General features: G+C 38.7%; 1 protein-coding gene across 1 annotated transcript; it reads right to left on the reverse strand.

Annotated features, from left to right (window-relative positions):
• Positions 1-4,069, reverse strand: LOC103412227 (MDIS1-interacting receptor like kinase 2-like). The gene is made up of 2 exons (XM_017325976.3): positions 700-4,069; positions 1-605 (listed from the first exon to the last, which is right to left on the reverse strand). The coding sequence occupies exons 1-2, from the start codon at positions 4,007-4,009 to the stop codon at positions 232-234; spliced, it is 3,684 nt and encodes a 1,227-aa protein (XP_017181465.2). The 5' UTR covers positions 4,010-4,069; the 3' UTR covers positions 1-231.
• Between the last annotated feature and the right edge of the window lie 8,235 nt (positions 4,070-12,304).

Genomic DNA, 12,304 nt, shown 5'->3' on the forward strand with positions numbered 1-12,304 from the left:
TTTTGCAGAGAATGTTGAACTTAAGTCTATATTATATAGTACAACTCTTGTGTGTTCAATATTTGCCCGTACAAGTCTCCAACCCTTTCCATTAAGAAAAAAACTCCGGTATATATCCCGGTTATATGTAAGAATTTCCCGGCACCTAGAAGCAACAATCTTGTAGACTAGGCACAGTGCATTTACATATAAAATACAAACAACCTGAGAGATGGCTAGTTTCAATCCCTTCTATTTTTTATGCCCGGTTAGTTTGTTGATGGTTAATGCACTAAATGGTTCGGAGAGGGAAGGCAGTGTACGAGCTGATAGCTCTTGTGCTACGTGACGCATTGTGGGTCGCAACTCCGGATGTGCACGAGCGCAGGCCAATGCTAAGGTGACCACAAACGCCACTGCCTCCGCCAATTCAGAAGTTGGAGGCTGTAGCCTTTGGTCTAATACATCTTTTAAAAGCAACTCTGCATCTCCCTCCAATGTTTTTGATGATTCTGATAAGGACTCGAGCATTTCCCCCGGGTGCCTTCCCATCACAATTTCTAGTGCCACCACTCCAAAGCTATACACATCGCTCTTATCTGTGACACGCATAGTAAATGCAAGCTCTGCACATCGAGAAAAAGAAAAATTAACCACCTTAAACATACCTTAGTCACTAAAAAAAAGAGCCAAAAATGAACACATTATAATTTACGTTACCAGGTGCCATGTAGCCATAAGAACCAGCAACGTTGGTCCAATTGGTTGAATCCGAGCTCAAGAGTTTTGCTGTTCCAAAATCTGATAGCCGAGGCTCGAAATCCCACTCGAGCAATACATTGTTGATAGAAACATCCCGGTGCACAACGGGTGGAGAACAATCATTGTGCAAGTAAGAGAGTGCATGAGCTAGTCCTTGCACAATTTTCACCCTTGTACCCCAGTCAAGCTCAGGGCCTCTGTCCGCGTCATACAATGCTTTTCCCAGGCTGCCTCTCTCTAAATACTCATAAACCAAGAACATTGAACTCCTCCTTGAACAGAACCCGAAAAGCCTAATGATGTTCCGGTGCCTGACATGCGTCAAAGTTTTGATTTCGTTCTCAAAACTCTGCCGATTTGTTGCTGGAATGTCGCTAGAGTCGGATATGTTAAGCCTCTTAACTGCAACAATTTGGCCCGATAGCAACTCTGCTTTGTACACCGTTCCGAATCCTCCTTTTCCAATGCAGTACTTCTCATCAAAGTCCTCCGTGGCCTTGACGATTTCCCCAAATGTAAACTTCACTTCTCTTTCCCATATGTTAGACTCAAAGCTTTCAGATTTGGAACTCTTGGTTTCCACATCAAGCGGCTTAGGCTTCTTTCGGAATATGAGAATCAGAGCAATGGCAGCTGCAATCAATAATAAACCACAAACAGGTACAAAGACACCAATCAGAATTTTGTTGGTGTTCGTAGTGGACTTTTTTCCGGAGGAACTGCAGGCAGTTAGTCCCTCTAAAGCTCCACACAAGCCAGGGTTCCAAGCAAAGGCATTTGCAGGTGCCTTTTGGAAAATGCCACTGCTCGGCACTGCACCTGTCAAGTTGTTATAAGAGAAGTCATAGCTATTTAGACTAAGCATGTTGGTAAATGATGATGGGATTGCCCCCGAGAGACGGTTGTTTGAGACATTGAGAACCTCCAACTGTGTGAGCTTGGCCAAGTTTGAAGGTATTTGTCCGGATAGAGAATTGCTACTAAGATCCAATAAGTACCTCAACTCTAAGTTGCCAATCTCAGCCGGGATATTACCTGATAAATTGTTGTGGCTCAAGTTCAAGCTCGTTAATTTGTCGAATGTGCCAGGATCAATTGGTATGTCTCCCATGAAACTGTTATCGGACAAATCAAGAAGCTCAAGCTTACTCAATGTGCCTAGACTCTTAGGGATTGATCCTGTCAAATGGTTCCTGCTAAGATTGAGCGTGAATAGCAAGGTCAGATTTCCTATTCCATTAGGAATCTGCCCACTGAATTCATTAGACTCTAAGCTCAGATAATGCAGTTGAGTCAACTTCGCAAGCTCAGGCGGGATTTGACCCGAAATTTTATTTCTACCCATACGCATATCCGTGATGTTTCTGCATTCTCCCCACTGTGGTGAGAGTGTACCAACAAACTGGTTGTCGGTAAGAGCAATGAATTCAAGACTGGGATGAACACCAAATGCATTTGTAATGTTCCCGGTAAATTGGTTCCCATCAAACCGGACTCTAGACAATGCTGAACAATTCCTCAAGCACTCAGGCAAAGACCCTGTGAGATTGTTATTGTTCACTGTGAAAACTTGCAAACCGAATCCGCTGCACAACTCCGGTGGCAACTCTCCGGAGAAGCTGTTGTTTGAAAAGCTAACATATGCAAGACCAGGACTGTACTTCCCAAAATCGCTCGGAATGCCACCCGATAACTTATTCGTGAAAACAGAAAAACTCTGCAGGTTTGTGAGGAGAGAAATGTTCTTTGGCAACTCTCCCTCCAGTTCGTTCGTGTTGGCATCAAAGGTAGCCAGTGACACCATGTTACCAATCTCCGTGGGGATTGTCCCGATAAGATTGTTGGAGAAAAGTTGCAAGCTTTGAAGATTGGTGAGACTCCACATTGTCATAGGAATTGGCCCGGATAGCTGGTTCCCGGAAAGATCCAAATCCGCGATGTCTTTCAAGTTTCCAATCTCCGATGGAATTGAGGAAGTGAACTTATTTTGGTACAGGTACAGGACACTGAGTTTCGTCAACAGACCAATTTCGGGTGGAATGCTCCCACTGAAGCTATTGTTCTGGAGTTGCAAAGAGACCATTTCAGTCCAATTGGAGAGCAGAGAAGGCGGGATTGGACCGGATAACAAGTTCCCAGATAAACCCAATTCAACAATGTTGGTCAGACCAGACAAGGACAGAGGCAGCTCCCCAGTGAGGAAATTGGAAGCCAATGCCAAGTAAGTGAGATTAGTACAAAAACCAAGCTTGAAAGGGATCGAAGAGTTCAATGAATTGTTTCTAAGATCAAGGTATTGTAGCTCTCTAAGTTGTCCTATGGAAGATGGGATTTCCCCTTCAAGTGAATTGGTAAGCAAATCAATTCTCTGCAGCCGAGAAACCAGCCCAATATCCTCAGGAATCGGACCACTGAACCGGTTCAGAGCCAAATGAAGATGTTTAAGCTTAAGAAAGCCTGCTGGCAATGCTCCTTGGAATTGGTTATTAGTAAGATTGAGATACTCAAGCTTTCCCATATTGGTAAAAGCACTTTCTGGGATTTCACCAGTCAATGAATTTTGAGATAAATCCAGAAAAGTTAAGTTCTTGCAACCAGATACAAATTTATCCGGGAAATTAGAATCCAGATTGTTGAGATAAATATCAAGGTATTGCAAATGGGGCATGCTTGTAAATTTAGACCAGTCAGGGGTTTCTAAATAATTTGCACCCAGAAGCAAAAATTGTACCTTTTGGAGGTTGCTGAGCTGGTAGGGGATTGAACCAGAGAGGCTGCTGTTGAAGAAGCTGAGATAGTCAACGTTGGTCAACAGCCCTATTTCCTCAGGGATTTCTTGGGTGAAAAGGTTGTTTCCCAGGTCCAAAGTTTTGAGCTTTGAGAGGGTTCCAATGGCGGATGGGACGGGCCCACTGAAATTGTTGGCATTGAGGTTGAAATGGGTGAGGTTGGAAAATGGGGTGAAGTTGAACTGGGTTAGGGTTGCTGAGATATTGAGGTTGGAGAGGTCTATCTGGGAAACTGTTTTGGTGATGGGGTTGCAAGAAATGGCTGTCCAGTTGCAGAGGTTTTTGAGGTTTGCGTGTGCCCATGTATCCAGAGAAGGTGGTGGGGGTGAGGAAAAGCTGCTTTTCCAGGCTATAAGTGCTTCTGCTTGTGCTGCTGGTGATGAGGCTGCCTTCAATGGAAGAAGGGAGAGGACGAGGAAGAGAATGTGGAGGAGCAGGAGGAGGAGAAAAGGAGGAGGAAGCTTGGGAAGTGCTTTCATGGTGTTTGACCAATTTGATATTCTTGTTTGATTCCAAGGGTTTTACAGAGGAAGAGTGGGGTCCACTGTGGGAATTAATTATAAAAACAGGAAAAAGATGGGTCAACTTAAAGAGTGATGGTCCTTATTTGCGGTAGATGTGATTGATCACAGGTTTGGTTTGGACAAAGTGCAACTTGGAGTTGTAGGGACTATGAATTTTTTATTGTCTGTTTTTCTGAAAGAGAAGGTTTGAGATTTGACTTTCACAAATTTCAACTCTCACACATTGTTTTTCATTTTTTAATCCTCGAATCGAATGATTAACTTTGTTTGTAAATTAATAAAATGCTGCGGTTTTCTGTAAAGATTCTTGTAATAATGTTTGAATATCCAAAACACGACCAAACTAGCGGTCTACTTACTCTCCCTCATCCTTTACTACTGTATCATCTATCAAAAATTACATCACATAAAAATTTTAACAGATGCGTGTGCACTTATTTCTAACTCTCAAACATTTTTTATTAATTTTTTTCATTTGATTTTTTTTAAATTTATTTGATCGGATAATTAAAAATAAGAAAAATGTGAAAAAAAAGGGTGAATAGCATCATCATTAACAGATTTGTTTATTCTGTGCCATTCATATTCAACGTTGTACTTGTTGCTATGCAAAATTATGGGATATCGTTTTGGAGAATGATTCTCGCTCCTAATCTCTCTCTCTCCTTTCCTCCTCATCTATTTGAACGATTACGGTTAAGCTACGTTAACATCTTATATTGATATTTTTATAAAGACAAAATGACAAAAAGCAAAATGTGAGAGGAGAGGACGAAAACAGGGAGGACATTATCCTACTCCTTTTTGTTTTTGCACTTTGAAGAAGAACTTACATGCAAATACAACAGTATGGTGGTGATCTCATAATTAAGCATGTGATGCTATATTTTTGTATTTTGAAAACGAACTTACGGGCAGAACGATATGGTGGTGATATCCTATCACTCACATGATGTTATATGAAAAAATTAAAATATATAACAGCTCCTGATAAGATGCAAATACTATTAGTATAGTCTAAATTTAAAAGTGAAAGGGAAGGTGTAAATCACCATATCTCAATGCATTAAATTTTAGAATACTAGGCTATTAGTTATTTCTGTAAGTATGTATACATGACAGAAACAAAATTTTATCACACGGATGGCATGAAAAATATGCTCTCAAATATATTATAAAATTTAATCTTAGAAATTGATACCATCCTCAAATTCAAACTTCGTCAATGAAAATAAAATTTGAAATAATCTGTAACGCATCGAAAGCAAGTATTTTTGGTGCTCTAGAGTATACTCTAAGCCAACTTAATATGCACTTTAGATGTATTGACATATCAAATGCTCTAATCATAACACATTGTTCCTATCTCATGTGAGGTCCTTAATTATTTGAAAGGAAAAAAAAAAAACCAAGTGGACGTGAGTTTTTTTCTTTGTTTTTCCTGCTATTTTGGCTTTTATCATACAATAATTTGCAGTGAAAGAAAAATAACTCCTTGCATGCTATATGTAACTTAGTTATTACTTAAAAAGTTAGCAAACTATATAATAAGTTTTTGGAAATTAAAATTACTAAGCTTATAATGAAATTTGTATGAAATATTATTAACTGTATTTTAAATTAAGAAATGGGAGAAATAAATTAACAGTGAACTTGTAAAAAAATATTAATTATAATACTTAATCCTCGAAACTAAGATTGTCCTCAAATTTTAATCTCCTCGATGAAAAACGAAGTATGCAGTGTATAATCTATAATGCATCGTAGCAAGTGTTTTTGGTGCTTTAGAGTCTTGTCTAATCTAATGACAACGTGAAAAAAATAAACCTTTTACTTATAAATGAAAAGAAGAACATTAACATAATATTAAGTGACTTTTCTTTTGATTGTTTAAGAATGGGCGGCTTCTTTATAATGTTTAAGGTTAGGACTTAGGGCACTTGTGTATATTTTAATTTTCAACCGTATGCATACTTGTTTAATGTTGAATACTTGGGCAATAATATATTTTAGAGCGTGGGTTGCGGATCACCCCTTTCCAGTGGAATTTTTATTACCACATATTCTGCATTAGCAAATAAAATTAAAAATGCTTGGCAAAACCAACTAAGAGAAGACAAATGACAATCTGGTAAAACATACTTTATAATTTATAAACAAACACTACTTGGTGATAACATCCTTAATTAACATCACTAGTGGGTGCGTAAATTGCAATCAATCAAAATATAAAGCAACAAGGATGCTTCAACTCCTTTTGTTCCTTTGGATATGCCTGGAAATGTTGGAGATATATATTTGTTTTATTCTTAGGCAATTTAAGGAACATAATAAAGTGGACTGGTAAAAGATCATCAACTGGGTGGTAAGCATTACCATCACATTAGGGTGTTGAACAAAAATATTTCCTAATTTCAAAGATGGACTAGCAATAGAAGACCTCCATAGTATGTGTGCATACATAGATTAACCACATTCAACAGGAGAAGGACATGTGACTATATGCTCAAAATAACAATTTTACCCTGATGTCGTGAGTAGTTCATATAATTACCCTAAGATAATAACACGTAATCGACCTTAAGATAATTGGACTTTTATGCCACTAATGCACCATGGACTATCTAGGCCACCCATAATACATTCTTCCATCAGGCCCATACCGGTTCAATGATGGCAGGGCATCGATTCTTCGGAGTTTCTCCCTGGGTGTCCTGCACACATGCGCTCTTACCAACAGGGACCTTCAGGATTATTAGCTAGTAGGATTGTGGAGACTGACTTGCATCATTAAGGACTACCTAGTATTGACACACCCCGACCCGGAATGTCCACCTGAACCCCGAATCGAGCTGTGTTGGCCGTCACCAGGAGGGTGACGAAGCCATAAAGTGTAGTGATATGAAAAAGTGAGTAAATTTAAACCTAAGTGTACCTAAATGTGAGAGTGCGCTTGTGAGCGCGAAGGAACCCTATTCACACGTGATGCAGAGCATAAGTAAAGTACAATAGGGGTAGGGTAAGAATTATACCATCGTAGGTAATCTTCCGTACTAAAATTTTCCAAGAATCATCGTCGATACAAAAGCTCGGCTACCAGAACCTGGAGGGGCAAAAAACAAGGGTGAGTGGGCCTGAAAATAAACTTTAGTAAAACCTTTTGAAAACATAATAACCCCTCGCTGTAAAACAAGTATAGTTTCCAAAATATACATACTATGTATAGTAAGAAAATACTTACCGTAATCTGCAATATCTCAAGAATCTACTATGGCATCATATCTCGTAAATAAGTGCATGACGTCCACAATCACATAATCTCGCATAAGCAATCATAACATATCGAGTGCTCAAAATCTTTTGTAGCACACAAGTTGGAGTCGCCTAATGCGACCTGTATGACTGAATTGATGCTCATCAATCTATGTTAGCACACAAGTCGGAGTTGCCCAATGTAACCTGTACGACAGGACTAGGTATAATCATAATATACGCTTTAGTGTTACAATCACGTGAAGACTAACACTATTCGCGATCATATACAAGTTGAAGTTTCTAAATGCCACCGTACAATAGGATTGACACCTACTTGGATCCAAGGCGAGCGTGCGGTGCGGATGTGAACATACATGTGAAAGACTGGTTCTGGCCCTGGGCAAGCACTAACACCGGGGTGCAGCAATGATGAACATACTACATAAATATAAGCATGCCATAATGATTCATTAATTCTAGTCAACAAAATACTATTCATAGCTGTAAACTCAATTAAGGCAACAATAATAATACGGATACCTGAGTATCCCGCAGGATGTAGCATAACATCATAATTTCTATCAATGCGCTAAGTCTTATAAATGTCACGCTAATTTAGGCATATTGTAAAAAACTCTTTATGAAATGTATAAATGGAAACTAACACGTATATTTATATACTATATAAAAGAAAAGACCCACTCACAGATCATGTCGTCGAGTCAAACCTGCCTTGTAGCATCAAGAATCCTTGCAATGTGTTTCGTCTAGAAACGAAACCATTTAGGTAAATATAACATACTAAGGTAATTATGTGTTTTCGTACAAAGTACAACTAACAAAGGAATGATCTTAAAATGGTCAAATTTTGAAAAACATACTGCGGATTCGGGTTTAGCATGTCGAGAAACCTAAGGAGGGACCTCGGGTTCCTTCACACGTCGCCACAAGGTGGCTGCCCGAAATGCCACGCGCTGATTTAGGTCGTCTGAAAGTTTGCTGAAAAAGTTGTCGCCGTGGACGGCGGTGGAGCACAGTACCTCCAGCGAAAGTGCATGTGCTCCATGCACTTGCCATAACGCGCTCCCACGCGCAGGCCACTAGTCGGCCGAGGGAACTGGATTTGGGTTCGGGTTGGACTTGGGCTTGGGTTTCCGAGTTAGGCTTTGGTTTAAGCCCAAAAGATTGGGCCGATTCCAATTTAGGTTTTGGCCTAATGGGTTAGATCAAAGGGTCACCGGTTGGGTCGACCTGGTTGGCTCACCAGTGAAAGAAAAAGCCGGAGTCTGGAGTTTTAGCCGGAAAACTTCCCCGGCTCTGATCTAGGGTTAAAACCTAACCAAATTCAAAAATTTAAAAGCCAAAATTAAGATACAAGGATAAGGAACGAGACTATACCAAAATGAGATCGAGTTGACGTCGGAATCGGCCTGCAACTCACTATCATTCATCGAAAAACTGGGGAAAGTTCTCTCGAGTGGTTGCTTCCAAACACCACCAAATTGTCTCAAAAACTACCTAAACTTAGTTCTAAGCACAATCTATGAAGATTTAGAGTTGTTATCTAGCTTACCTTATTGGAAAACTGTGAGAACTCACCAGATTTACTTTTTGCACGGTGAATGTATTGTGCAACGAGGGAGAAAGAAAAAGTGAGAGTTTCTCGTCATTATGGGCTCGTAGATCTCATAGAGGAGGAAATGGTGGTGGTGTGGTGGTCTCCGAATGGAGAAAGGCCGATAAGGTGGTCTCGATAGGTGATCTCGATAAGGGTTTGAGGTATGGGTGAGAGAGAGACAATGAGAGAGAGTGAGAAGTGTTCTAGAGAGGAAGAGAACACGACAGAGAAGAAGAAGGGCACCTAGAAATAGGGAGGTGCCAATTGTCAACCATGTAGAGGTCTAAAGTAGAGAAATATCTCTACTGGTGAAATTACCAAAATGCCCCTATAGTTTTGAAATTCGTAAAACCTTCGTTATAGCTCCAAATTCGATTCTGCCCACACCACACGTTCGTAGCGATGAGTATTACGAGGCTACGCCAAGGGAATGAATTTTACGTGACACGGAAAGATGGTCAACAAAAGTCAACTTGTTTGCTTCGAAGGGCATTTTTCGTAAATCATACTTTAAAATTATTAAAAACAAAAAAAAAAATTAGGGATGGGTTGTCACAAGTATGCTCTGTAGCCTTCTAACCCAGCTGCCTACTTAGGTTTCTTCCCTATAAATAGCCAAGTCATTTAGAGAAAATGAAAATCGCCACTTATTACCAAAAACTCTCTCAAACTCTATTTTGCTCTATACTACTTTATGGACTTAGACATAGGAAGTCCTTTGGCGGACACTCTCCCCTTCTTCAATGTTAAGTACTTGGACAATAATATATTTTAGAGCGTGGGTTGCGGTTCACCCTTTCAAGTGGAATTTTTAGTACCACACATTTTGCACTAGCAAACTAAATTAAACATACTTTAACAAAACCAATTAAGAGAAGACAGATGACAATCTAGTATGCATACATTATAATTTATAAACAAACATTACTTGGTGATAACATCCTTAAGTAACACCACTGATGGGTGCGTCATTGTATTCAATCAGAATATATGGAACAAGGATGCTTCAACTCCTTTTGGCTCTTCGAATATGCTTGGAAATGTTGGATATCTATTTTTTTTTTAATTCCTAGGCAATTTAAGAAACACATTAAGGGTGTATTTACTAATCCGTAATCAAATTGAGATGAGTTGAATTGAAGAGGAATTGGATTGAGGAGGAATTGAAATTAGGTGGAATCAGAATCAGATTTCTGTTGAAGTTGTGTACTAAAATTGTCTGGAATCGGAGTAGGAATGATGTTGAGTCCATATAAGTTGTTTACTAATTCACTTCAATCGGAATGAAAACTCGGTTGATTACTATATTGCCCTTACATAAATAAATTATTTCCATACTAAGTAATTAAATTAAATTCTTAATTAAATTTATATAATAAAATTCATCTATATAAAAATATATAAATAAGTTTTATTTATTTATTAAAAGATGGCAAGAATGATGTTGAATCCATATAAGTTGTTTACTAATTCACTTCAATCGGAATGAAAACTAGGTTGATTACTAAATTTCCCTTACATAAATAAATTATTTTCATACTAATTAATTGAACTAAATTTATATAATAAAATTCATCTATATAAAAATATATAAATAGGTTTTATTTATTTATTAAAAGATGGCATAATAAGTGTTAAATGAAGGGCAATGTTGAGATAATAAGAAACAAGTGAGGGCATAATTGGTAAATAAATTCCATTCCGGATTCCCCAAGTCACAAGGAATTGAAATACCTCCCTTATGTAGGGAGTCCAATTCCTCCAAAATTAGGAGTTGGATTCCTTAATGCGTGTAGACCCCACATGTATTTTGATTTTCCAAGATTACATAAACAAAGGTGTATTCCATAATCGGAATCCAATTCCATAAATTGATTCCGATTACGGGTATGTAAACGTGTCATAAAGTGGAGCGGAACGCATTAGAGTGGACGACGGCAGCAATAGATAATCAATTAAGTGGTGAATAATCTATCAAGTGACGAATAAAAATATTTTCTAATATTAAAGAAAGCATTTTTGCTCATTACTTTAAACGTTGGTGTATGCTCATCATACACTTAATCATCTATCACGTGTTTTTTCACTTAATCTTAGTTATTTTTTTTTTAAATTGAAAAAGTAACATTCAATGTGAAAATTAATTGTACTTAGGTAAAAGTACACACGACAAATGATTAGCTGTTTGGTGAGCATACACCATAGTTATAGTGGTGAGCAAAAATGCACCCAATATCAAAGGTTTACTGCTAACAGAAGAGCTCCATGGTATGTGTAGAGACATAAGTTTACCACATTTAATAGGAGAATGACACGTCAATGTGACGGTTGTACCCTTGCCATTGTGATTGGACTACATAATTACACTGCAGGATTAAGATGTAGTTTATCCTAAGGTAATTGGGGCTTTATGCCACTAACGCATCATGGGGCTCTCCGGGCCCCCTAGGTGTGGGCATGGGCTCATCAGGCTGCCTATAATGCATTCTTCCATCAGGGCTATTCCTAGTTTAATGATGGTAGGGCACCTACTCTTCGGAGTCTTTCCTTGGGTGTCCAGCACACCTGCGATTTTACCAACAGGGACCTTAAGGGTTACTAGCTGACAGGATTCTGGAGACTGACCTGCACCATCAAGACTGCTTAGTATGTTTTATAGCCTCCCCTCCCAGTTGCCTACTAGGGTTTCTTCCTTATATATAGCCAAGTCATTTAAAGAAAATGGTAATCACCATTTACTACTCAGAACTCTCTCAAGTTCAATTGTTCTCTCTATTGCTTTTTTGACTTAGGCATTGGAGGCCGTTTGGAAGACAGCCTCGCCCCTTCTCAGGATGTTCATCATTTTAGTTGTGTACAAAATTTTCATCCACAATATGTGAGAGTATCTTCAATAGACTAACCAAAATATTTGGTTGAAACTTTCTTGTAGGCCCTTTGGCGAACAACCTCCCCCTTTTTTAGGGCGTTCATCAATTAGGCTAACGGTGTTTGTTCTCTTACAGGTGGAATTTCACATATACGAGCTACACTGAGGGCTGGTGTAGGAGAAGATTGAGATGAATTTCTACGAACAAAAAGTAAAGAAAAGGAAGTGTTATAAATTGACAAGAAAGGATGCATGAGAGAAAAACTCCATCAAATATCAAATATGACGTTAAAAGAGGAAGAATAACATTTTGTTGGATTTTTTGGGTTGCTTAGGGTATCAATGAAAGGTGGAGTTGATGAGCACTTTGATGTTTAATAGGTCACGCTCATGCATCATATTAATCCATACCTATGTATCTGCTAGTGCACTTATCTCATGTTCATGCATTACAACTATGTAGTCTTTATTTTGCATTTATATGCATCACCTAGCTATATAAGGATGG

The sequence above is a fragment of the Malus domestica genome, chromosome 05 (assembly GCF_042453785.1).
Source record: "Malus domestica chromosome 05, GDT2T_hap1".
Taxonomy (NCBI): Eukaryota; Viridiplantae; Streptophyta; class Magnoliopsida; order Rosales; family Rosaceae; genus Malus; species Malus domestica.

Coding starts and splice junctions, on each gene's coding strand:
- LOC103412227 (XM_017325976.3), bottom strand. CDS start 4,009: ATGAAAGCACTTCCCAAGCTTCCTCCTCCTTTTCTCCTCCTCCTGCTC. Junction 606..699: donor TTATGGCTACATGGCACCTG/GTAACGTAAATT, acceptor CTCGATGTGCAG/AGCTTGCATTTACTATGCGT.